We start from the raw sequence: 27676 nt of genomic DNA, 5'->3' as shown, positions 1-27676 counted from the left end.
TAAATTAGTTCTGCCTCAATTATACTTACTTCTACAAGAGAATTGCAAGCAAGCTCCCAGAATCTGGCATTTGATGCTAAAACTTTAAAACAGACAGGGCCCGCACAATAGCATAGCACGTCACAACAGTAGTACCTTCATCCTTTGCTTCAGTAGACTGCTCAGTCCTCCTGCTTGGTTGCCTCAGCAGACACAGGTGCTGCAATGACAGTGGCCCAGCATCAGAACAAAGGTACCTCCCACACTGTTGTAGTACCACTAGCCATAATTTGCTGAAAACTTGCATTTATGTTTTCTAAGGAAGCTCAATTTCATATCCTTTCAATACAGCAAAAATGCAACAAATTTCAACAATGATGCCTTTCTATTGTACTTGTTACTGAATGTTTCCAAGCAAAATGTTTATTTTGGAAACCACCGGTGACAACTGCAGATGCTTAAAAGGAGTTTGCTCATACCAGGGCACCGTAGTTTGCAGCAACTAGGCTCATGCACCCAGCTAGCAACAAGAGACGACCAAGAAGGCTGATTAAATAGAAGGTACAGTTGCGCTCAATATGACTTGCAACGCGGGAGCGCGTGGCCTCACAATCTCCAAGATCACCCACGGCTTTCACTAGCCCTTATTTCCACAACTAAACACTGTTCTTTCATTAAGGGATGCTCCCATAAAAAAATATCATTTAGTTGTGGATGTGAGGGCAAGTTGAAGTCATGCACAACATTCTCAAGCTCGTGAGGCCAACCGCTCCCATGTTGCAAGTCATACTGCGCACGACTGTACACTACAACGGCACTACCAACTGTTGTAGTGGCAACCCTTCATAACAGCAATGACACCTGGGGACTGCAAGCAGCACGCAGGTTAATTGATATCCACTTGTGTGAGCAGAAGAGGAAAGTCTTTTGAATTAGTTTATTTAACGAAGCTTCTTCCAAAATGTAGTTGAGTTCGTAAAAGTGAATTTGAGAGTATAATGGGCCTTTCCTTTGCTCTAGTACTCGAGTCAAGAACACATTACAGTCATGGGGTGGATGACATCTCAGTTATCACTTGTTCAGAAAAGTTTTACAATGCTTGATAAAGATGCCTGCCTAAATTCGCTAAGCGGTATGATCACTTTCAGCCAGCCAAATTCTACGGTCCCTGTCTGCATAGCAGATACGCGAGCTACATGCATAGGTTCCGCGCAGTAGACATCGCGGTAGGGAAGCGGTTGTACTTTTTTTCTCACCCGTTATCAGGAAATTCTACAAAGCGTGAATTACTTTCGCATGTGCAAACGTGACACCAATACCTGTAGCAACATGCGTCTACGCTAACAGCGACTATTTGTAGTAACGGCATTACGCGTTTAGAGGGACAAGGGGCCACAAATCCAGGGGCAGCGCGTTAGAACGCTCGGCGATGGTAGCAATGAAAAAAAAAAAGTAACACTTGCTATGTACAAATGAATTGGATACGCTATCAACACAGCTTCATATCTGCGCTCTGAAATGAAGTACTTAATTACCAGGGTTGGCGCAGCAGCATTCTCCCGCCAGTGTTCGTTTCTTGACCGTCAACAGCGTGACTCGATTTCTGGAACAATAATACGAGGGTCAAGCAGAAACACACTAACGCTGCCGAAGCAAAAACGAACGCTCCAGCATAACTCGATTCCACCAAGAGGCGCATTTTCGCCAACTCGCGTGCACGTCTTAACTTTTATGTAAAGTTCTACCGTGCAAACATAACCAAAAAAGAAGAGGAAGCCAAGCAAATTTGTATGCCCCCACGCTTTGCCCCATTCGGTAGACGCTGCTCCAATTTCACGAGGCGAAGCTGAACTTGCACGCGCGCCCGCGTGCTCAGCTCCCACCCACTCCTGCGCATCGAGGTGCACGCCGACGTACGCGCGGCTTGACTTCACACTGTATCGGCACGCGGGTCTCGCGCGCTGGTTACCTCCTTCATCCAGCAGTTCTCAGCTGGTGGCATGGGACAAGCAGAACGTTCCCCGAATCCAGAACGCAGCATAACACGTACAAGCGATAATGGGCCAAACTTTCAAGGTCTGTCGGCGACGATAAGAGCGAAGGAAGCCCTTTCGTGTCTCGTCAGCAAAACTGGTGTTAAGGCCACGTTTCGCCAATGCTTACAGGCATTCAAATCAAGGTAGGTAGACAAATATAGAATTGAAATAGGTGAACGCCGCACGAGGTCTTTCAAGTATACGACACGGGTGTGTGCGGCGAGTTCAATGTCGCCTCGGCGCCAGCACGTTTCCCTCGCGGTCGAGAGACCATGCGCCACGGCGACGGTAGCGCGGAGTAAAGTTGCGCAGAGCACGCATGTTGCGTTACGTGCCCTTACCTCGCTCGCAGCCGCCGGCTCAGGCTGCTTCGGATCGACGTCCTTTTCGGGACCCTATCCGTACTGTCAGATGGAGACAAGTAAGCTCGTACTACGCTACAAACCTCCCTCCGAAAATGCGGGCAGTGAATGCGGCTCGTGAAAATTCCTCTACTCTGAGTGTGGGAAGTGCACATGGAAGTGCATCACGGGAACTGCTGCAAATGCGCTGCTCACGTGCTCGTCAAGCTGGCTTGGCTTGGCTTGCTTGTGATCGTTTGCTGGCTCGACTTTCGGCTTTTGTATTGGCCACAACGTGGCTCAATCGGCTCAATGTTGGCATTTAGCATTATTAGCATTATAGGCCTCCCAAGCTCGGCCAGGGGCGCTGCGTCGCACGCGTTTCGCCGCCTTTCTTGCGAAACCGGTCGCTCCTGTCCCCACACCAGCCTTTTGACTGCGCTGTCTCCGCACGTTCAGGCACCCTGCAGCCGCGCGGTATTTCCTGGGTACGTCTGTTTTGTGTGCGGCGACTGAAGTTGCCGCACCAAACTGTAGCCCCATGGCCGAGTCTCTCTGGCGTGGGGCCGTGAGACTGGCTACGTCTGTTTGGCGCTTTGCGCCGAGCGGTAGCCCCCTTGTCCGGGCAGGGACCGTCTTTCCGAAACAAATCTTCCCCTCCTCAACCCGGGGGAGGTCGTGCCGGGATAGACGTATGGATGATGATGGGTTGATGAGTATCGTAGAACTCTGGGACAAAGTGCCTCCGGGCACCGCGTCTCCTCCCATCTGACAACGGCACGCGCTGTTCTCTGCTCGCCGTGCACGTGCAGCTTCATGTGTCGCTTGCTCTGAAGGTTTAGAAAGATCCCAGAGATGGAAAAAAACGTTTTAACGGTGGGAATCTTACCAGAGGAGGACGGTTGATCGACCACCTTTTCGGGACCGAGCAGGTCGTCAAGGGCGATGCTGTTTGTGCGAGCGCTACGTGCGTGCAGATGCTGAACGGGCACATTTCTTTGACATGAGTAGGGAGGTGACTGCGCGAGTTCTGTAATTATGTTACCGGTAAAACGCACATTCGTTGCGGCAGTCGTGTATACTCGGAGCTGTCAGCAACCATCCAGCACGCTTTCGCGTGCGTTTTCTATTGATAACTTTTCAATCGCTTGGATGCCAAGTTTGTCGTGCGGCTTTAAATTTATTATGAGCTCAGTGTGAAGAGCATAAATTTACATCTGCCCTGTTGAGTCACTGGCTGCATCGCAATGCGCAGTGTTCAGTTTCCTGGGAGTTTCACTTTTGCCGAGGTTTGCATCGAATGATAACAACGTCGGATCGCAAGTTTAATGTCGCCTTGGATTTTTTTAGAGCTCCCTTTGACAGCATAATGATATACGCAAACAAAAAATAAATAAATATTTCATTCCCACTTCGACGATGCATGTTTCTTGCGGAGGCGTGTTTCATTTCGAATAATATCGACGCCTGATCACGCACCGTGTTCGCTTATTCGAATGTCGCTTTGGTTGTTTCGACAGCTCGCTTGGCCAGCAACATACTATACAGGGGCGTAGCCAAGCGGGAGGGGGGGGGTGGTTCAAACCCTCCCCGAAAATTTTCAATTTTGCTTGCGTATATGTACACGCACACATACAAACGCACGCACAAACATACATAAAGTATGGTTAACCCCCCCCCCCCCCCCCCGAAAAAATTTCTGGCTACGCCCCTGATACTATACAATACCCACTGGGATCGCGCATGTTTATGATTATGCCGAGATTTGTGCCCAATAATAAGCGCATCTGAATTCGCGAAGCCATCGAAAATTTAATTGCCACCTTGGTTCTTTTTCAGCTCGTTTCCAAAGCGGCATGCAAGGCTTTTTATTACGTGCCGAACGCATGACATTAATACGAGGCACGCCGTGGTGGATTAATTCGGATTAATTTCGACCACCTGGGTTTCTTTAACGTGTACGTAAATCTAAGTACGCCGGTGTTAGTGCATTTCGCTCCCATCGAAATGCAGCTGCTGTATGCGTGAATCGAACCCATGACCACGATTTTAGCAGCGCAACACTTCAGCCTTCTAAGCAATCACGGCGTGTCGCATGCAAGGCCAATATAACGCTCAGTGCAAACATACAGCTTAATTCTGTTTACAGGGAGCCGCGACGGGAAATGTACCGCAATCAGCTGAATTAAACACTTAGTACTCACGGTACGTTATTTAAACTGTGGTGTAATAAGCCCAAATGCTCCGCTGCTGTAACATTACAAATGGTTGACTCGGAAAGCCAGCGCGCAATCTCGAAACGTACAGCGGCTGTCTATTTGTTGTAGCTTCGGTTCACAAACGCACTTCCCTTTCAAATGAGCACGATCATCGCGTTTCTCCCCGTTAATAGTTCGTAATACTGTGTACGACAAAAACTGCTTCAAGGTGACAAGACCGCGAAAGCATCGCGGCGAACTGCCATAATCCACTCTTGACGCCTCTGCTCCTCGGACTGCTTGCATTGGAAACGGTAGAACATGACAGGAAGTTTTCGGCTCTTCGACATTTTTAAACTTTTGTGACAGTTCACAGTGCAGCAGGACTGCGTGCCTGCTTTCGAGTACGACGAAGGAACGGCACCCATAGCGTGAAAACCGCGAGATAAAAGCCCCGGGGAGCACGTTCTCCGCGCGCCGATGGGAAAACCAAGCAAGAGCGACCCGTCCCACTGCCCGTCCCAGCTACCGGAGTTTTCCCCTCTCTCCGCTGGGGCGGCGGACGGCGCTGCGCAAACTTGAGCTCTTGAGCGTTGGAGGCCTATCGCTCTATGTACTACATGCTACATGTACGCAGTCGGTGGGCGCGTGCGCCAATTTTATCATTGGCAGCTGTTGTGACCTGAGAGAAAAGTAAACGCGGCGCAGATCATGTTTGCGACATACCTTTCTTCTCGTGCCTTTTCTTCGTCTTCCATCGCGCGGACAGCAATTAAGCATGTTGTTGTCGTCGGAGGCGGGTCCATGGGAGCCGGGATCGCGCAGGTAGTACATATATATTCGTTATTTGTTCTTACATTGACCACAGGAAGGTCATCGCACCGTATTCGCCATGGCAGCTGTGCGGCTCGTCACCGGTCGCAAGTTTACAACTTGTGCGCTTTGCGAAGAGTAGTCTCCAACGATTTGCGTTTTTGTGTTGCCTTAGGTTGCCTCCCAAACGGCCACCAAGTTGTCCTTGTTGATGTCTCGAAGGAAGTCCTCGACAAGTCCAAGGCACGCATCGAGGAAAGTCTGAAACGGGTTGCGAAGAAAAAATCGTAGAAGACAAGAAGGTGTGTTTGTTTACTAGAAGTGTGCAGTTTTGTTGTGGTTCTTGCCTCTTCGGCAGTGCGATTCATGAAAGCTTGGCTTTCTCAAGAGCTATTTGGTGTAATGTCTGCGACTTCTGGCTTCCACTTCATAAAATGAGGCAAGTAGGATACATGAGCGCGCATAAGCTACATAAAATAATGCAATATAAATAAAAGTACACAAAAGGTAACACTTCTTGCATATGCGACCACAATAAGGTGATCTGTAAACTAACAGTCTCTTGTTCCTGTTTGTGCATCTTGAAAAGGACCTCAGTGATCACTGCTGGGGTAAAACCTCTGTCCACATTGTAATCCCTTACTCTATGATTCATCGTTTTGAGCAATGTTCCCTGTTTAAAGGGGCCCTGCAGCACTTTTCTGAGTTATAATGGAATAGTCTCACTATTAGCACGTGACACTTCACGAATCGCATGCTGAAAAATTTTTAGAATCCGTCAAGTATGAGCGGAGTTACAGGGATTTGTCGCACACTACAAGCGCTCTCTCCTCTCGTACCATTAAGCATGCTGAAAGCTACGCAGGAAGGGGAAGACAGGGGGCAAGAAGATGCGGCCCTTCATCAGCGTGCTTGCTTGCTTGTTCCTTGCATTTGGCTCACACCCACTACAGGGGATTGGCCAAGAAGCCAGCAGTTTTTAATGTAATTTGAACATTAAGTAAAAGTCAGGGAAGGGAAAAGTGGCTTTTTCAAATAGAATAAGGTGATTGTCGTGATACAAAAAAAAAAGGAAATAAGAATTTTTTTTTTATGGAATGAGAACAATGCACTAGCAGGTAATCTCTGTGTCACCCAGGAATTCGCAGAGGGCCCGCAGACATTCCTGAGCCTTGAGCGCTTTCTTTTTTTCTAAGAACGCGCAGCTTTTTCATTGTGATTGCAAGCGCATGTGAGGGTACGTGGCGGCCAGGGTAACTATGCAGCTCACAGTGCTCAAATCAGCAAACGGCAGTGACTTTGGGTATCTGGCACAGTAATTTGGGTATATGGCATCATTTGTAGAGAGAAGGAGCGATAATTGGCTGACTTTGAGAATTAATTGTAAATTCCAGGCCGCATGCTGCGCTATAATGTTTGGCTTGCGTGTTCCCGTGAGACTCAACTACTTACTGACAACGTTTTCTGACTATGCTCAAAAGGTGTTGCAGGGCCCCTTTAAGGTAGGTCACCACCTTCGAGAAAAAATTTTACAGTTGCAGTCCAAAAGTTATAATTATGGTTTTGGCTTGTAGGGCTTATGTAAATTTAAGCTTTAGAATGATGAAACTGCTAAAATGTAAAACACAAAATTTATAAAAATCTAAATCTGCCAAAATATGAATGTTGCGCCAACGGTCATAACTACGAAATGGTTGGTGCGATTGAAACGAGACTTGGCAGCTACGTAGTGAGGACACTATCCTGTGCATCTAACCTCCACAATCACCCATCTCTAATCTAAGGCGCGTTATCGTAAAAAAAATGAAAAAGTTTATATTTGACAGGTTTGTTTTGCACACAATTGGCCGTAGTACAAAAAGTTACTGCTCATTTTCAATAATTATGTTTGAATGCTCAACTCAACCTATAAAGAAATAGCACGAAAAATTGTATGTAAAAATGTTTACCAGAAGGAAAGTTATCACTGTTCGCGTAAGTGTAGGATGCATAAAATCATGTTTTGAGAAAAATGGCTTAGAAGATTTCAGTAGAATGTACATATAATAAAGAGACATTCAATATGTCGGAAATTCTCCAGGATCATAGCTTGGGACCTCCTCTGAAGCGGCGCATTCTCCTTTTTAGCGAGCTGAAGCACATATTTTTTCTAGCTCATTTCGCGTGTCCAGCTGACTCTCATTGATGTGCGCCACAGGGGTCCACGCTTGGTATTGATTCCATAACTTGCGTTGATGCTTCTTTTCTGTCCTATACTTTGCCATATTTCATGGAGTACGATAATTTTCTCCTTGAAAGACCACAACTAAGTGGCTCGACGAAATTTCCACAAACTCGTTATGTAAAGTCTCTGGCCCCCTCAGGGACAATGTACTTCGTTTAACCGATTAGGAACTACGCAGGCCAAGCAGGCACCGTCAAAAATATGTGACGTCACGGAAATGGTGCGGAAATTCCAAGGTGGTGTCGCCACCTGTATTTTCTTTTTGCGCGTTTTCTCGCTTATTAAGCGTCTTCTCGCCGCAAGCGTGGTGTTTTTGGTATCGTGGAAGACTACTTTACTGATGCGAGAAAAGTCGTTTTGCTCTTTAGTGTCCCTTTAAACAACAGAATGCCGCAGCCGTGTAATGGAAATTTTCAAACAAATCGAAAACATCATTCCCCACAAGCTTTGGAATGTACTTAGACACTTAGCATTATGTAACATGTATAAGGAAAAACATTTGTGACGACATGGCAGGTGTTGCGGAATCAGAAACCTTCAGTTTCGGTTTCGAATGCGTCTTAGAGGTGTTGGAAGAATGGTCATAACTTTCGAACGGCTCAAGATAACTACATAATTCTTTTAGGGCGAAGCTCCTAAAGCTGGGGTCTGTACATGCTTGTCTTTCGTGGTACGTGACCGCCTAGTTCTATGAAGTGCACTTGCGAGGAACCCACTACGCTATAAATCATCATAATTCTAAGTGCGCTTGCGAGGAACCCACTACGCTATACTTCCTAAAGCCGTGGGTCTGTACATGCATGTCTTTCGGGTAAGTGACTGCCTAGTTCTATGAAGTGCACTTGCGAGTCTTATGAGTTGCGAGTTCTTTGAAGTGCACTTTTGAGAGTCTTACGTCTTTCTTAATGATGTAATGGGCGAACTTTCACAGGAGAGTTACGGTTTTACCGATGATCTCCCCTGTCGAGCTTCGCCCCACTCATCATCATTCATTCCGTGAATATGGCGTGATTTTTTTGCTAAATTCTTGAATAGACAAGGTGCTTGAAAATGTCAAATTCAAAAAAATTTGTTTTTGAAAGTGGTGACCTACCTTAATAGTAGTAACACCTATTTACTTAGTGTCTATTTTCTTTTCTGGTATTCAGTCATAATGACTCCAACTTTGGGGAAAGTTTGTTTGACTTATAATTTTGTGTATGTATGCCAACAGCTTGTTGCATATTTCACATAAATTTCATAAGTTAACGAGTCATTTTCATAAATATTACACCTGGTATCAGCACAGAAAAATGAAATCATGTTCATTTGCCAAGCTAAAGACAAAAGCAGCGAATAAGAACTTTCCAAGAGAAATAGGCCTTTTTGCTTGCATCAGACTCCTGAAACACATAAAGCTGAAATTCACACACACACAAAAAAGCACACTGGGCTGTCGAGCTTAAAGGGATCCTGAGCCACTTTTCCAAGTAATCGTCAATGAACCTCAGTATCGGAGTTTATATGCTCACGAATTGATTGCCGCAAAAATTTTTCGAATCCATCAAGAACGAGTGGAGTTTCTGTGATTTGTCACGTGCTTTAAGCGCCCTCTTTCTGTCTTTTTCGTTCCATTGGGGGCGCTGGAAGGTGCACAGGGGTTATGACAAAGGGGCAAGAAGCTACGCCACATGCGCATCATGAAACACAATAGCTCTCTCCCAATGTGGTTCCAGTGCACGCTAATGTTGCTGTTTAATTTTAGAGCGTGACGTCTGGCACATGGTGGCACCCTGTGGAAAGAAGCACATCTGATCCAAATGCCACTCTTGGTTTATGCCTCCTATAGGCCAATAGCAGCAATCGACTGTATGACGGCCCTCCGAGGAGAGTATACAGGCTTCTGTATGAAAGAGGGCACCTGAGAAGTGGCAACATCGCGCTCTGCTTGTGAACACATGGCTTCAAGATTTCGCTGAGCTGTTCACAGCAGTGTCTTTCCTCAGTATGTGTTTTTTCGCCAAGCATGAGAGGTGGTTCAAGACCCCTTTAAATCATGAAGTTATAATTTTAATGAGTAAATTAATGTTAAGAAGGTTGTACATCTACTCCATTTATTACAGCAATGTTTGCAACTATATCAATGGTTGCAATATATTTTTTTTGTAAGTTTTCTATTTTATGTGAAGATTCCACATTGAAAAAGGAGGGACAAAAGTGTACCTTCTTCATACCTAAAGTAAACAGAAAAAAAAGTTGCCATTGTTGCTTGTCGAAAGTAATGTATAGCTCAAAATGCGCTGCTTTGTGGCACAATCTCCAAGATCAGTCACTGTAGTGGCTGCGCCATGCGCCATAAGATCTGAGATGAAACATTATGACTGACATATCTTCTAACCACAAGTAGTTTGCTTAGGTGCTATTTAAAGGGCCCATAAACCACCCAGAGGTTGAAATTTAGAAGTGGTGATGCGGTTGTGCACGAGTCTACAATGAGCATGTAGCCGTAAGAATTTTCCAAAATGGCGCTGTAATAATAGAGTTAGCGTTTGATGATCGAAATGTGGCCCTCACTCATTTCGCTCTTTTCTTCTCTTCGCTCGTTTCTTTGGCTGGTATCGTGCACGAAGCACTTGTGGCAAAAAGACGCATGCTACTCAAACAGCTCCTGAAGATCGTGCATAAAATGCCAAGTGCATGCTGTAAGCCAGACGACAAAGGTTATGGCTAAAAGACGCATGCTGCTCAAATGGAAAACCTTAAGGGAGCATATGCTAAATTCAAAAGGTGCTTTCCGCACAGACCTTTCGGATTTTGTTGCACAGTGTGTGATCGGCTAAGGTTTGTAATTCTGTGTTACCTCTGCATCATGTGCTAAACAGCTTCACTGGTCATCCGCCTTCACGGAGTATAACGACTCCTTTTTTTTTTTGCGTACCCACAGTGCTTCGTGCTGCCGCATTTGGCATTGTTGATAGTGACGGGATTCTGAACTTCATACCTGTGTTTACTTGAAATGTTAAAAATGTCATAGGTGGTTTAGGGGCTCTTTAAAGACTGTAAAGTAGGATTAGACCTATCAACCCCTGCAGCTTTAATAAGATCACTTCAGTAGTGTATATCACTCGTTTGTTGCTTTTTTTTTTTTGCTAGTTAGTCCAATAATTGTATTAGAGTTAGCCTTTAAGTTACAGCGAGGTTCATCATTATCAGTAGTTGTATGACACCACTATTATTGTACACAAACCTGGCTGAGGTGTTACTCAGAGCACATAGTTGCATTTGTTGTAATGAATAATCTGAAGAACATCGAAAGATTGTCTTCAGCCACACCTTCAATAGTGAGCTGATTCCGTTTTATTCCTGTCAACTTCATTTCATCACTCCACCTAACTCTCCGCTGCCCTCGACTGCACTTCCCATGCCTTGGTATCCATTCCATTGTTCTCACTGACCATCAGTTATCTGCTCTATGCATTACATGACCTACCCATGGCCACTTTTTTCTCTTATTGTCAACTAAGGTATCAGCTACTTCTGTTTGTGCAACCTTAGTATATTTGCTAGTTACGAATGGTCTGTGTGTATGCCTCGTCCTATTTCATAGGCTGCTGGAGTTCTTTTTTTTTTTTTTCTTAATGTCTGTTAAGTCACCACGATATGAGCTTTTTACTTTTCCAGTCATGCAGTTCGTTCAGCTAATAACTCATTGGCTGCTAATGGCTAACACTGGTCATAAACACCTTGTACTCTGCATCATTTCTAATACCAACCAAGGCACGTGCACTGTCGGACAGAGTAGGTACCTTGTTTTCATTAAAAAAATAAGAATGGGAGCTCATCTATTGCTATACCCAGTATATTGAAAATTAAGCAAAGCATATTGAATGGGGCACATTGTTATGCTTCATGCACAGAGTTATCCATATTTAGAGGAAATGCTGCAATAGTATTCTAGCTAGTATATTTTCACCATTTCTTTTATTTCAGAGCAAAAATATGACCTACCGTAAATTCCCGAATAAGACCCCCCCCATGGTGAAAGACAACCGGACAAAATTTGGTGGGGGGGGGGGGGCCTTGCTTGGTCGCAGACCAAAATTCAAGATGGCTATAAAAAAGCCCCTAAGAAGAATGCACACCTGTGCTTCTAATGAAATGCTTTATTGAATGGGCATGCATTTACTGTTTTTACTGTACCGGACCGGAATCTTCGTGTGAAATTTCATGTGTTATGACAAGGGGGAAAAACGCTCTTCAAGTGTTCCAACAATCTGTAAAAACTCAGAATGCAACCCCAAGGTACCAAACTGTAAAAGTACTAAGAAATCGTGCACATATCTAAAGACTCTCAGAACTTGGGTTCATAGGAGCCGCTGCTTCAGGATTCTGTAGCGGAGAACAGGTCGGAAAAAAAATGGTGGGGGAGGGGGGGCTTGCTCAGTCATTGGCGCATATTTCAAATCTCCCGAAAAGGTGAAGGGGGCGCTTGCTCATGATTTTACGGTATATATGATACCTAATGATGATATCGTTAAATTAAAGGAGTGTTTGCTGGATTTTATGTGTAGCATCAGCTCTGTGAACTCTTGAATACTATGCATTGTTTCCCGAAAAGTGGTCAAGTCTGTGCATGCACATAGATGACTTCATTTGTGTATGTATTGAACTCTCGTGATGAAGAGAGTACTGCTTAATTGTAGTGTATTTCGTTTTGCATCATGTTCTGTAATTTCAGGCAAGAGAAGAGTTCGTGCAGAAGACATTATCTAGTATAGCATTGAGCACCTCTGCAGATGAGGCTGTCAAGAACACTGACCTGGTTGTGGAGGCTATAGTTGAGAACATTGATGTCAAAAAGAAGCTTTTTGCAGCACTCGACAAGGCAGCTGGCCCGTAAGTGGTACTTTGACAAAATATCTTCAGCATCAGCCTTACCAAGGATAAAGGCCCCTCCTAACCATCTCCAATCACTCATGCTTTGTGCGAGTTAATTTTATCGGAAGCCAGCAAACTTCCTAATTTCATCATACCATCACTTCCTGCACAGTCCTTAACTTCTTTTCAAGTTTCTTTGTTAACCTCCAAGTTTAAGTTTCTACACCATATATTTGAACTGGTAGGATGTAGTGATTGTACGATATTCTTTCCAAGACTAGCAGTGAACCACTGGTCATAATTTGGGAGTGCCTGCCATGTGTGTGCTAGTCCGTTTTATGTCATATTTACCTCTTATGATTAGGAGGGCAATATGGATAAGCAGTGTAAGAAAGCCATGTAAGAAGGAAAGCCATGTAAGAAGTTGTACTCCACGGAATTATCAGCTATGGGATTGATTGCATATGGGTGTAATAATCATATACAGTCGAACCCACATATATCGAACTCGCAAAAAAAAACGAATTACCTCAATATATCAAATAATTTAGAATAACTGCCAGTTGGGCGTGTTGGTATAGATTCATGATGGTGAAGCGCTAAAAGAAACGGGGACTTACGAAGAACACAGGACGCAGCGTCCTGTGTTCTTCGTAAGTCCCCGTTTCTTTTAGCGCTTCACCATCAAGGATATCAAATAATTTGGTATGCAACTTGTAATAGAATTATTGTATTTTCAGTGCAAATTTTGGTGCACAAGTTGGCTGTGTGGCACTGCTTGCAATAATGTAAGAAAGACACCTTCACGGCAATACGCGTATATGTTTTTAAATTCCGTATTTTTTCACGGTTTGTAGTTGTGGATGCAGGGTTATTATGCAAGGGTTGGTTATATGCAAGACAATACGGTATCAATGTAAATAGTGCCTCAATCTTCATGCTCAGCTCTGCGTACTCATTGAGCTGGAAGTGTCATGTCTGCCTTGGCCCAAATGTCGGACTTGTTCTTCTGTATCATACTCCGTGTGCTTCTTGGGGTGCTGTACAAAGTGGCAACATAAGGCTTCGTTTCCCCACATTTGACTGTATTCATTATCGCCAACTTTGTGGAGAACAGCAGGTCCTTCTGTTTTACGACATCCATAACGTGAACAAAATGAGCGGAGAAGTAAACGGTGACTTCACAAGACGGGCTGGCGGCATAACAAGCAATCGTGAGAAAGGACATGATGGCAAGCGGTAGTTTCTACTCACTCTGCGGGCCTCCACTCCTTCCTAATCACAGTTGCATGTGTGAAAGTCCCCTTTCTTGAAGAAAAGCCAAATTTTTGTGAGGGAAAGCCAACTTGGGGCGTTTCGCACTGCTTGATGTTTGATCTATCAAGTGTTCTGGTTATTTTTGTTCAATGTAACCGTAGATTTTCCTATGCATTGACGTTAAATCATTGCCGTGTTCGCAAATAGTTTGATATAAAGGACAATTCAATATACCTGAGCTCGATATAGTCGGGTTCGACTGTGCTGAAATACTGTTCATTAAATGCCACTCATCATGAAATAAACCGTGTAGTACTTGTATCAATGTTTGCTTAATAAGCGGGGGTGAGACAGCTGCGCATATTGTGCATTTTTGATATGATTCCATTTTCCTGTGCCAAGCTGCTCCAAAAGCATACAAAATGCAAATGTTGCGTCGAACTGCTTCAAAACAGTCCCAAAAGCAAGAATTTTGATGCCCACAACTGCTTCAGCAGGGGCAATAGGCACAGTGCTGAGTTGACAACATGATTTTCCAAGCAGTGCCAGAAATTCCGAGACAATGAGTCATTTGCAGACCACATAGACATGCCCAAGCGCGTTTCTTCTATTCACTTTTCAAATGAAGATTCCCACGGTGCTGCTGTAATTTCCTCTGGGCTGTTGTAAAACTTAATGTGCGTGATCATCGAAAAATGTGCTGCCGTGCCTGGACCGTGCTGCTTCTACTCGCAAGGGTGTGTGTTCTGGCGCTACTGTTGCTTAGCAAAAACTACCAAGTGGCATGTGTAGTGGAGTTGACCAATGGTTGACTCCCAGATTTTTTGTTGTACGTAGCATGTACCTCTAGTAGCTGGGGTTTTTGTGTCAACGCTGCTGCGTGATCGTACCTTGTTCGTACTACGTGTTCGTACCATTGCACTTCATACCGTGCACGGGTGAGGCGAGTACCTTGTTGGGTGAGGCGAGTACCTTGTTGCGTCAACGCGGTGACAACTAGCTCCCTGCATGCGATGCGTATCCACGATGCTTTCACGGTTATGAACGAGAAGGCGGCAGTGTATTGATGCTAAGCACATTTGTGTAGTGTCCTAATAAAAGCATGCAGTATGCTTACAATGGCGCTACGCTTGCAGCACCATACGCGCGTGTATGACAAGATAGAGCGACGAGGTTTATCGGCGCCCGCGCCGCACTTTTGAAGGCGGTCCTGCACAAGGTGGCAGCAAATGGCGGTGCAGCATTTGTTGTCGCCTGTTAAAAGCGTGCAGTACATTTGACTCCACGCCACCCGTGCGGCCGAGGAGATAGCTGAAGGCGCTGATAACTGATCTTAAGCAAAGGCCAACTGTTATGTAACTAGAGTTCTTGTACAATCATTTTTTGTTATACTAGAGAGGTGTCCTTCTTTTTTTGCAAATGTTTATGAAGCGAACCTAGTTTGCAGAACCTTTTTCAATTACTTCATATGTTGTTACTCGGGCTAGATAGGTCGCGTGGTTTGTAAAAAGGTAGTGTAGTTCATACCTGGCGATAATCTGTTAAAAAATTTTCTCGAAAGGCTGTTTCAATGTTATGTGTTGTATTCTAAGCCGATTAAAATATGTACTTGTCCCCCTAAGTTGCGGCAAGTTTATGTTTTTTCAAGCTTCTATAATGACATATTAAATGACACTAACTGCTCCAAATCAAGGTTCTCCTGCTCCAAAATTGAAATTTTGCTGCTCCAAAAACTGCTCCCAATTCAATTTCAGCTGTCTCACCCCTGAATAAGGTCAGATAATTTGAGCAGAATGTGCTAGTCTTCCAGTGCATTTGTCTAGCAAGACTGAAAAACATATTCTGTAAAGTGGAATCTAAATGTTTGTTAGTTCAGTAGTCATTTTTTCTGAGAATATTATATGGTTATCATGCTGTAATCTACCTAGGACATTATGAAACTATTACTCATGTTATTGTAGAGTTGGCATACTGATGAGAAATGTGGCAAACCACTTTTGTTTCTACTTTCTCTTTCCCTTAAGGTCTACCATATTTGCAAGCAACACCTCATCACTTCCCATCTCAGAAATTGCTAGCAGCACATCAAGAAAAGATCGTTTTGGTGGCCTTCATTTCTTCAATCCTGTGCCAGTGATGAAACTTCTAGAGGTTGGTTGCATGATTCAGCATATCATATGCTGTTACCCTTTCCGACATTATTTAACAGCAGTTATTGCATTTATCAGCAGCATAAAACAAACATTATGTTACAGGAAAGCCCTTTGTTACTTTTTACTGGTCATGAAACTTCAAGACTAGTTTGAAAGAGGCAGGAGGTGCTGCTAGGGGTACCATCGCAGAGAAAGCGATTTCAACTGTAACCGCTATCATTGGCTTGATTTGGCGGTTCCTGAGGTTTCCATGGCAAAGGCTTGCTCAGATGGCATCATGCTCACATTTCAGCGGCATTTCACACTCTTATCTACGCCTCGCTTACGAGAAATATACCAGTATAAGAGCAAACCTCTTTCCTTGGTGGTATGCCCTTTCAGTTGCGATAGTTCTCCATTCCTCCCAATCGCACATAAAGTCTTGCGACAGTGAGATCGGTATGCTGTCCAGTGCTGCACACTGATCCACTCAGAGCTGCTTGGGCCATCCTTAATTTGGTGCGTTTCGTATGTTCGAGGCTACTGCCACTTTGCATGAACGAGCTGTCTGACCTACGAGTATGTGGCCAGTACCATTTCAGGCTGACTTCACGCATTTTCTCAATTAAATTGCGAAGTGCTCAAATAATGAGAAAATGCTCTTTTGTGGGTGATTAATGTATTCACAACAAATACGTGCCTTAAAGGATACTGACACGAAAATTTTCAGTCATCATTTTCTTGCGTCAATTGAAAGGCCAAGCCCTCAAGAGCCTAGAAAATGTGCTGCTAGGCATGAGTGTACCTTGAAAAAGTGATTTCAATATGTTTTTAAAAGCTAGTTTCAGTTCCTACTATGCTCTGACGTCATAACACGGTATGAGCTTCTCATCACTTGCTCGCACAAAATATCCGCACCGTGGCACCACTGGCGACACACAAGCATCCATTTTGGAAGTTTTGGTACCTGACGACATCGCAACTAGCCTGACGTCAAGCTAGTGTCGATGTCGGTTGGTGCGCCATGGGAAATCTGACTTTAATATCAAAATAAAATATGAGTATTTGCTGAGCTTTACGCTTGCTCAGAGCCGTCTCTGTATACAGATTTGTAAGGCAGAGTAAACTCGCCTTCAAAAAGTGGTGTCAGTACCCCTCTAGGGCCAACTCCGACGATTTGTTGAGGTCAGTGGATTTCAATAAAATTTGCTGGGCATGTTCCTTTGCATGTTTCTATTATTTATGCTAAATTACAGGTTTGAGAAATATGCAAATTGTTTACAAATGAATTTTTTAATTGCCTCGATCCGCCCCCTGGCTTCCCACAATTATTGGCCACATTGTGTGTGTGATGTCATTTCTGGCAAAGCGACGGAAGTGAAGAAACCAAGGTGCCCCTACAGCGTCTGCTGTCCACAAGGCAACGATTGTGTGTGTTTGGCCGGCGCTTCGCTGGTTTGGCGTGCGAACTTCAGTTTTCTGTGGACGGGTGTGCGATGGGTAGCAAGTGCTGTTGCTTTGTGGCTGCACACGATTCCTTGAATAATTACCATAACACTCACTAAACACTCGCAGCTGACGCTTACCCTTCGTCTCGATATTAGAGTGTTTTAGCTAGCAGTGACTGCTTACCACACGGAAAGTATGGTAATACTGTACCAACTGAAGAGTGCGCATGTGCAAACTTTGCTGTATGGAAACTCCTCCTGTAACATATACTGGGTCAATCCGTACACAGTAAGCTGCACGTCATGCGAAAAAGGTGGCTTGTAATTCCATGGCTTGTACAAGATTTAATCAATTCTACCGACGTGGTGTTAAACGCCGCTATCCATAAACTTATGCATTCTTCCCATAACAGTATTAAAGGATTTTAGTTTGTCTGCAAACTTCTTAGCGTTAGCATTTTCCCAATCGTGGCAGCCGCAAGCTTGAGCGGCCTGTAGAGGTGGTGCCATCTGGCGGTGGAGCGTGCAGCCAGGCAAGCACATAATGTAAACAAGTGTGTTCTACTTCATCGATGAGGAATGTCGATTCTATTTGGCCTCGAAAGGCATCTTAATCGCAGCTGTCATTGTCTGACAGCTCCGAGGAGCTTGTGCACATGGCACGGTCAGTCGCATGATACGGCTGGTGCGGCGTGGCCACCTTTCCGCTGAGCATCTGCTCTTGATGGCTTTGATACTCCGCGCAGGAAGTGAGTATGTGTCCTGAAGTCAAAAGCAAGCTTGCTGCATGTTTGGAGAAGCTGACTTGCATAAAAAGAAATGTACTCTGACAAACACACCTGGCGCAGAAGTGCTTTCTAGTCATTACATTTAAAAGGGTCCTGCAACACTTTTACAAGTAATCGTCAAATGACTGCATTATTCAAGTCTATTGCCTCACGAATGGCTTGCCGCAAGAATTTTCCAAATCCGTCAAGTGCGAACGGAGTTACATGGATTTGCCACATGCTTTGAGCACTCTCCTCTTTTGTTCTGTTGAGCGCACTGGAAGCTACACAGGGGGTGATGAAAACAAGAAGCTTCATCTGCATGCATCATGTCCTTCAGCATTTTCTCTTCTTTTTTTCTTTGAGCTTGTTCGCACTTGAAACAGAATTGCGAATTCCCTGCTGTGTGTAGTGCTATATATGGCTCGCATGTTCACGGGAGCCTTGACTACTGATCGGCAGAGCTTTATGACTATGTTAAAAAAGTGTCGTAGGGTCCTTTTAAAGGGGCCCTGCAACACTTTGCCAAGTAGCCATGGAATGGCTTCATTAAAGGAGCTTATTTCCTCACAAATCGACCACTGCAAAAATTTGAGAATCCGTCCAGTACGAGCAGAGTTACAAAGATTTGTCTCACGCTGTAATTGCTTTCTGTCTTCTCTCATCTGACGAATGCGCTGGACGTTAAGCAGGGAGGGGTGGCACGGGATGAGAAGGTACATCACGCGCACCTCTTGACCTTGAGCACTTTTTCTTTCTTTCTTTTTTTTTCTTCGAATGCGTGGCGTACTTTCAGTGCGATCGTGCGCGTGGGCAAGTGACGGTCTCACGCGGCAGCCTCAGTAACTACCGAGCGCGCCATGTTCAAATCAGCCAATGGCGTGGCCAGTGGCAGTGAGACCGTGAGCATCATTTTTGTTGAGAGAAGAGGCATTTTTAGCCGACTTTGGGAAGTTATTGTAAATCCCAGGCCGCGTGCTGCGCTATAATGTTTGGCTCGCGTGTTCTCAGGAGCCTCGACTACCGATCGGCTGCGTTTTCTGACCATGCTGAAAAAGTGTTGCAGGACCCCTTTAAGTTCTTTTGCTCATGTTACCAGTCAGTTTTTAAGCATACCTTGAAGAACGATCAATATGGTACAACAAGACTAAGATGTTTTCTTAGCTATTCCTATCATCTATGTTCTCGTTCCACACACATGAAAAAATATTTCATACTTGCTCCAGCATGGCCTGGATCAGTCGCATCACTGAAGTGTTCGTAAATTGATTAAAAGAACATAGCTATAGAACTAGCCTGATTGTACTGTGTCCTTCTACGCAGGCTTATAAAAGCATTTTGACTGTGGGTTTTAACTATGCAGGTTGTACGCATCTCGGAGACAAGTGAAGATACGTTCCAAAAAATGCAAGCATGGGGCAAGGCACTCGGCAAGACTACTGTCGTGTGCAAGGTGAAAACGGGATTCGGTACCTAGATGAAGTGGAGTATATCTGTACCACATGCAGTAACAGCTAGGGGAACAAATATTTCCAGGCTGTGTTGTATCCAGGGGAATAATAGCCCTTAGCAGACGTCCTTTTAGGCTTCTATAGCAGCATATGGTAATTGTGAGCAGCTCATTAGCTGTAACCCTTAGGTTTGACTGATTGTGGGCTGTAGTAAGCAATAATACGAAGCCTACTCTTGGGTTTTATGCCGTTCATAGAGCACATAAGGGAAGCTTCTGATCAATTAAAGCAAGTGCACCAAGTGCGTATGCTTTGAGTTTATTTGTGCCATGAGCTAAATTATTTGTGTAGATTAATTATGCCAGCCTTTAATTTAGTTATGAAAACAATTGCTTTTGGCCTTCCTTAATAATGCAGAATCTAGCACTGTTGCAGCTTTTGCTAACTACCTGTACAAGATCTCCAGAATAATATAAAGCTATTTTCTTTCTTGCATACGGGTTATTCTACGCCAAACGTCCCAGCCATTTCAGCGGCCATCTCAAATGTATTAGAAAAAGATCGTGTTGGTTTCTTGCATTGAAAACAGTGGAATGCTAGAATATTTCGGAGATAAAAAATGTTTCGGTCACATGGAAGCCTTCCAAATTTCACAGAACGTCATCTGAGTGTTGTTTGTCTGAAAATTTATTCTGAAGAGAGCGTCTTTTCTCGTTTCAGTACAAAATTTGGTTCACATATTTAGCAAAGGTCTTTGTGTAAACTGTTCAAAGCTCAATAATATTACTGCAATTTTCTGCCATATACGGTTCCAGAAATTTTGCCAAAATGTTCTGTTTGCATTTTTCCACCCGTAAAATTGCGCTATGCATGAATATCTGAGTAGTCAATACTTACTCTAAGGAAGTTATATCACGTTAAAAATATTTTCAGACCAGTGAAGTTCTTAAATTTTGCATGAAAAAATCTAGGATTTGAGAAAATAATCATTTTGGTCCATATTGAGACGTAACTTACACCACGTAGTGCTCCAAATAAAAATCAGCTTTGTACCTCAATCGAAAGCAAATATTTTTTCTTATAGGGCAAGTTTCAGCATTACATTTTTTGTTTTAAGGAAGAAAATCAATTTTGAAGTTCCCCATTGATGGCTATCTTCCCATTTAGTCATACGGCAGCTTCCTTGTTGAAGTTCCCCATTGCCCTCAATTTGGAACTTCAATAATTATTTTCTTCCTTAAAACCAAAAATGTAATGATGAAACTTGCCCTATGACAAAATATTTATTGCTTTCGATTGAGGTATAAAGCTGATTTTTAATTGGAGCACCACGGGGTGAATTGCATCTCAATGTGGATCAAAATGATTATTTTCTCAAATTCGCAATTTTTTCATGCAAAATTCAAAACCTTCAGTGGTCTGAAAATATTTTTAATACAAAATAACTTCCTTAGAGTAAGTATTGACTACTCAGATATTCATGCATAGCGCAATATTATTACAATGGAAACAATGCAAACACAGAACGTTTTAGTGAAATTTCTGGAACCTTATATGGCAGAAAAATTTCAGTAATATTATTGAGCTTCGAACAGTTTACACAAATGCCTTTGCTAAATATATGAACCAAATTTTGTATTGAAACGAGAAAAGATACTCTCAGAATAAATTTTCAGACAAACAACACTCAGAGGACACCCTGCAAAATTTGGAAGGCTCCCACGTGACCCAATAATGTTTTCTCTCCGACGTATTCTAGCAATTCACTGTTTTCAATGCAGGAAATCACGATTTTTCTTGAATACATTTGAGATGGTCGCCAAAATGGTTGGGACATTTGGCACGGAATGACCCATATGCAAATGAGAGCACTTTCTTCACAGTGCAGAAAAAAGAAGAAAATCAGCATGTGTAGGATCTACAGATGCTAAACTGCGGTTTTGAGTTCAGTTTTATAGAGTAGAAATTGTATAACAGCTGCAAATGTCTTCTTCATCCTTCTTGGCGGCTGCAAATGTTTCTCTTGTGGCGTTCAGGAACTTGGCCTTGGAAGTGCCAGCACAGTCATAACAACTGAGTGCGCATTGATTGTTTGTATGTATATAGATACTCCGTGTCTGTGTGAACTCATACTGGATGTCAGCATCAACTCAGAGAACAAGAATTAGTAGCTGTCTGCTGTCCCTTACATACAAGAATGCTGACATTGGAAAAGAATTTAGCAAGAACAGTGTTAATGTTGGCTATCTATGTTGTAAAATCGGTCAGGATACAGAAATATCACTGGCACCTTTTCAAAGTAGTGGTGCACAAATATCTGCATTATATTTCAGCGCATCTCTGTGCTGTGTGAATATCCAGGAATGTGTGAGATAGTCTGAGCATACGTATTAACTTGCACATGCCACATAGACTCATGTAAGGGCCGCACCTCCCACTTGGCAGCTCAAGATTGGGAAAAAAATGTCAACTAGCTATTCTGAGTAACGGCGTATATTGCGGTCGGCAAATTCCAAGTAACTGTTAAATGTGCACTTGACCCTCTCTCTCTGTATTCAAGAGCTCACAAGTGTTGCAATGAATTGCCGCCAAATATACAATTGGGCAAGCTTTGAAGTAATGGATTTCTTTAATGCTGTGGGTGGCACAAAAGGTGATTTCATTACAAATGTGATGATGAATAGTGTGCAGCATGGGAAAAACGAGGTCAGTTGTAAAGTGTGTGTGAATGAATGAATTAGTTCATTAATTCATCCATGCATTCATTCATTATGAAAAGGATAGCATTTGCTCGCGAAAGAATACAGCTTATTTACTATTCATAGACTGAAAAATTCTACCAACTTTCCTGATCCCGTGTAAGGGGCTGTAGCTCATCAAGATTGTGGAAAAAAAGTGCGGCCCTTATACATGTCTATACAGCATTCATCAGTAAAGCAGTATTTTATGTTGAAGTGGTGTAACAAAAATATGCCTACATAATTACAAAACACAATTTACCACTACAGATAGAAAAATATTTCTGTTCCAAATATTTGCTAAAAAAAAAAGTCAGATTCCACTTCTACCACTGTTAAATCATTAATAGGTTAATCAGAAAATTTATTCATTTATGGTTGTGCAGATGCAATGTCACTCTAAGAACACAGCAGGTTTTACAGGAGGGTTTATGAATTAGATTTATGGAAGCTTGGCAAAATAAAATACACTATTTCTTTGTCCTTTCTTATGTATTAACCTTCGCAGGACACTCCGGGATTTATTGTTAATAGGCTACTGGTTCCAAGTCTTATGGAGGCAGTACGAATGCTGGAGCGAGGTATGCAAAGAAAGAGTAGCAAACATTCCATTGGTTCTTGTATGTTTTCCCAGTGCACTTGGGACAATTTATTTGCTGCGCTGAGTTCTTTGCAAAATGTGTGCACCTAACCAGCCCACTGACATTCTCGCCTTTTTCAGAGCAGCGGTCAATTCTAGGAGGCTTATATATGTGGCAGGATTCTCATTTTAATTTAAAGTTTTTGCTGCATAGTATTGCACTTCACATGTTCAGAATGACAACTGTTTTCAATCCCTATGCTTTCTTTATGTACTTGAGTGCTAGTTATGCTCGTTTAAGGAAAATCACAGAATGTCCCAACAATCTTTTGTTCTCTAGCCAAAATTTTTTTATATCAGTTAGGTCACTCTATACATTGGAACTGAACCTTCATTCATACCCTAAATTGAGTGCTGTATGAGGTAGTATTGATAAAGCTGCATATACATCAAAGAGACATGGCACAAATTCAAGGAAAAGCGTACAAATTTTTGTAAAGTTCTTTCTGTAGTGATTTTCTACAAGATCCAGTAGCACATAAGGGTGAAAAGTCACAGCTCCTCCAACATGCTGGGAATTATGGAAAAATAGCTAACAAGAATGAGCAATTGCAGTGAATCGAATTTTATTGCTTTAACCCTTTGTGGGTTTGCCTATATTTTTGACACAATGATAAAAACTGGCTGTGGTATATTCATAGAAGCTACAAAGAAATAGTATAAAACAAATTTCATCCAAATCAAGCCAGTAGTTTACTGAAAAAAAGTGGGACATATGTGTCCCACTGACTCATGAGAGTGTTTTTAAAAAGTGGGAAAACACTGTCTCATGAAGGCACCATCTCACGATTGCATCAACGGGTATTTGGGATGAAACGGCCGAAGCAAATGGCACAGGGTACCGCTTCTCAAGGTGTGCTGAGGAAAGTTGTGGGGTTCTCAATCCAGCAGTAGAACACCAGCTGCACCTGCGCCTCTTGTGAGCCGTCATAGTGCTGTAGTCTGTTCCTGTAAAGCTTACTTCACTGCATGCACCAACCATTCTTTTGTCCATTTGCCTGTCCTTGCTTTGGCTGTCGAAATTGTAGAGTACAGCTGTTGTCCCTGAATATGCGCCTACTTTTCAAGAGGTATATGATATCAAGCAAAATATTTCCACGCACCGATATCGGCAATTACGCTGAGGCATGAGCATGGCAATATCGCAGGGGATTGTTTCGATGCATTTATAGGTCAAGTTATTCAGCAAATTTACAAAAACACGTGATGACTGGAAGCTAAAATCACCTCTCAGAAAAGCCCGAAAAAGAGGAAATTATGCGGTATTTTGATTGGTAGGTTCTTTCTATCTAAAGAAGAAGAAAATTCAGAAGCTATCATGAAAAAAATTGATCGAAATTCAACGTCACTGTAACACTACTTCCACCCTTTGAAAGTGTGGTAAAAGATTTTTCCTCGAGATTACGAAGACTTAGGTAAGATATGAGTGACTCATCGTTGTGCTAATTGCAACGGATGATGTGGGAGAAAATTTTTCTGCAGACGGAAAAGTGGGACGTATGTGTCCCGCTGTCGCACAAAGGGTTAACCACTAAAATTCAATTCGCCGCAAATGGTTGTTCTTGCCAATTTGTAGTCCTCCTGTCTTGCTTCATGATGAACTATTGAATACTATGGAAAACCAACTAGCCCATTCTGGTTCCCCTCAAAGGTTTTTTTTATAAATCTTTATACTAGTTACTTCGTCAAGCATTGTTGTTGGATGTGCTCCATGACAGAGTGCCATTTTGTACTTAAGGTATTTTGAGCTTTTTGAAAACATTTTGATGTGCTCCTTTTAAAGATGTGACTGCTTGTCAGAGTGCTCAGCATGTAGTATTTTTTTAATAGCAAGTATAGCAAGGATGCATTATGTTAATCATTTGTTCCTCCAACACCCTTACAGCAGTACAGGTTAAGCAAAATATCTTCTCTGTTACGAGAACACAGAAAATGTGGTTTTTTTCTTGATGTGAAGGACCAGGTAAAGTGCTCTTAATTATGGTAGAACAAAGTTATATTGAACCCAACAAACAAGCTACATGCATGGGTACATTTGTAGCTTGGCTAATGCTGTGACAGAACTCCCAGTGTTCCCTATGTTTGTGTGTGTGTACAACATGCGTATTTGTGCTCAGCAATTCACCATTTCGTAGGTGATGCCACTGCCCAGGATATAGACATTGCCATGAAGCTGGGTGCTGGTCACCCAATGGGTCCTTTTGAATTAACTGACTACGTTGGTCTTGATGTCACCAAGTTCATTATTGATGGTAAGAACTTGAATCAGAAACCACTGTTGATTTGTACATTTTTATGTGCTGTTGAAAAATCCACCACTACCCCCCCCCAAAAAAAATAAAAAGTAGTGACATTCGCTTAAGTTTTTCATTTTTACTTTTGTTAAAACCACAGGCCTTAGCTTGTATTTTGCATTACATAATAGTACTCATTAGTCACTTGCAAAGTGTCCAGAATAGCTCACCCCTAAAATATGCAGATCTAAGAATTTTTCTAGCAGGCTGGTGTTTTTTTAGGTGTAATTCTATGGATATCTCTGCAGAAAAGTATGTCGAATGAATGGGCAGTTTCAAATAGAGAGGAGGGTGCTCATTTAGACACCGTGCTCATTGACTGGTTGATGTGTGAGCAAAAGGCAAGTCCCTGAACTGTAAAAATTTGTAGGGCAGCTAGTCTGTTTGGCGAGGTAGTGAAGGTACCAGTGTCTAAAGTAGGTTAACCCTTCCCTTACTGCCAGAAATGTACTAATTTTTCATGCATTTGTGTTTTAATGTTTCACATCAATACATATTAGTTGCCACATATACGGTGATATGCAGAATTGTAGCCTAATGATCAAGTTTTTTCAATGGAAGTAAAGCAGAAGTAATTGCTCAGACAGGTGACAAGTTCAAAGAAGTGTCTCGAAAATCATTAATAATTAACCATAGTATTTATTTAATGTACTGAGGTTAAACAATTATTTTGAAATAGTACTATACAGTAAAGCCCATTAATTTGAATTTCATGGGACTAAAAAGAAATTCAAAATTAACTGAATTTAGAATTATTGAGTGTATCAATGAAAATCCTTACTACATTTAACGGCTTTTCTTTACTGAATCAATCCACAAATCCTCTCATTTTGGGCAAGATCAGTCGAAGCTGCAATTTTCATGATCCTTAGTGCTTGCAGCGGTGGGCGCCTTGTGATTTTTACTTCATAGTGTGGCTGTGGCGCAAGCCCATGCCTTCACTTAAGGCATACATTTTACTACTGCTCGCACATCACTGTTTTTTTTGCCAGCAATCTGAGCAAAAGTGCTTCAACTGGGGCTAGCTGGTATGGCATACTGAAGGGTAAATGATGTGCTGCAAAGGTGGACACAGACAAAAAAAATCACAAATAACACATAACGGACATGCAGCACAAGGCCTGTGTCCGTTTTGTCTTATTTGCAATTATTTGTCTGTGTGCACCTCTCTAGTGCATCATTTACCCTTTAGCAGTCTGGCCAGCCAGACATCATTGGTCCATTACGATGTAGCTGGCGAGCTTGATCGAGCCAGCACGTGGGCTGCTGTGGAATCAATCACTCTCAACAGATTTCACCATATTTGTCACATTGTGAGGGTATTGTACCGAGTCAGATTAAACTATTGCTCACCACATTCACTGCAGACCATGGAAGCCATGGTTGCTGTTAACACACTCTTAGATTATGATTATTACGAAAACACAGTTCTGAAGGCACATGGCCAACATGCACAGAGTCTTAGAACGACAGAAAAGCTGAGCTAGTTGGTAAGGATTCATCATGAAAGAAGGTAAGGCGTGCAAACACAGACACAAGAGAACAGAGCAAGACAACACAAATGGCGTCGTTTGTGTTGTCTTGTTGTCTTCTCTTGTGTCTGTGTTTGCACGCCTTACTTTCTTTTATGATGCACTGTGTCAAGGATGCCGACCTTATCGCTTGTGAGAAGTGAAGCATGACCTAGATAGAACACATGGCTCTTCGTCATTACCTCTGCAGTTGCTCACGGCACAGGGAAAAATTTTGGAGGTGGCATGCTGGGACTTGTCATAATATTAGTCACCATTGGTACACATTGTCTGCTTTGGTGCTGTCTACAGCCTTATAGCGAGAAAACTATGCCATTACCAGCCCTGCAGCTTTGCTATGATTGCTTTAGTCATATATAGTACTCTCAACAAATTTAGTAAAGTTTATTTGCAGTTGGCTTTAACATCTCTTAAGTGATTTTTAAAGATTGTCTTGTTTTGCCCAGGTTGGCACAAACGATTTCCAGACAATCCTCTGTTCAAGCCATCACCATACTTGGACAAGTTGGTACAAGAAGGAAAGCTTGGAGTCAAAACTGGGGAGGGTTTTTACAAGCACGGCAAGAAGTAAAATGGAAAGGAAAGAGTACTTTTATTGCAAGAGAAATGGATCAAAGATAAATGAGTATATATTTTATATAAAGGTTCTCTGTGGTTTAGGCTTATGAATGTACTTGCAGCATTTCATACTCTCTATGTGTGCTCATGAGCAATGCAATTATAATATTTCGAAATAAAGGTTGTCCCATATTGGCATCCCATGTTGGAAGTGATTTGCTGATAAGAATGACTGATTTTGTATGAAACTCTTGAACAAGCAGCGGGCAAGCCGCACACAGCCTACATCGTGAATCCAGCCTCTGAGGGTGATTCAGGTTTTATAGATGGCCACACGAGATGGTTATAGTGGGGTGATTCCACGTAAGATCGAACAAACGATGGCTGGTCGACCTCTCAAATTTATTTCAA

General features: G+C 42.8%; 1 protein-coding gene across 1 annotated transcript; it reads left to right on the top strand.

Annotated features, from left to right (window-relative positions):
* Nucleotides 1–5201: 5201 nt before the first annotated feature.
* On the top strand, nucleotides 5202–27463 carry LOC119377897 (hydroxyacyl-coenzyme A dehydrogenase, mitochondrial-like). Its single transcript, XM_049411666.1, has 7 exons — nucleotides 5202–5379; nucleotides 12309–12466; nucleotides 15730–15856; nucleotides 19416–19505; nucleotides 22750–22822; nucleotides 25017–25133; nucleotides 27154–27463. The coding sequence occupies exons 1-7, from the start codon at nucleotides 5266–5268 to the stop codon at nucleotides 27276–27278; spliced, it is 804 nt and encodes a 267-aa protein (XP_049267623.1). The 5' UTR covers nucleotides 5202–5265; the 3' UTR covers nucleotides 27279–27463.
* The last annotated feature ends 213 nt before the right edge of the window (nucleotides 27464–27676 follow it).

This window comes from Rhipicephalus sanguineus, unplaced genomic scaffold, assembly GCF_013339695.2.
Source record: "Rhipicephalus sanguineus isolate Rsan-2018 unplaced genomic scaffold, BIME_Rsan_1.4 Seq609, whole genome shotgun sequence".
Taxonomy (NCBI): domain Eukaryota; kingdom Metazoa; phylum Arthropoda; class Arachnida; order Ixodida; family Ixodidae; genus Rhipicephalus; species Rhipicephalus sanguineus.
Note: the sequence above shows the minus strand (reverse complement) of the source record. Positions and strands in the feature narration are given on the sequence as shown.

Bases quoted from the DNA above. Each gene is read 5' to 3' on its own strand.
- LOC119377897 (XM_049411666.1), top strand. From the start codon at position 5,266: ATGTTTGCGACATACCTTTCTTCTCGTGCCTTTTCTTCGTCTTCCATC. The intron at 19,506-22,749 runs GTGAAAACGGGA...TAACCTTCGCAG, and splicing joins AGACTACTGTCGTGTGCAAG to GACACTCCGGGATTTATTGT. The intron at 22,823-25,016 runs GTATGCAAAGAA...ACCATTTCGTAG, and splicing joins AGTACGAATGCTGGAGCGAG to GTGATGCCACTGCCCAGGAT.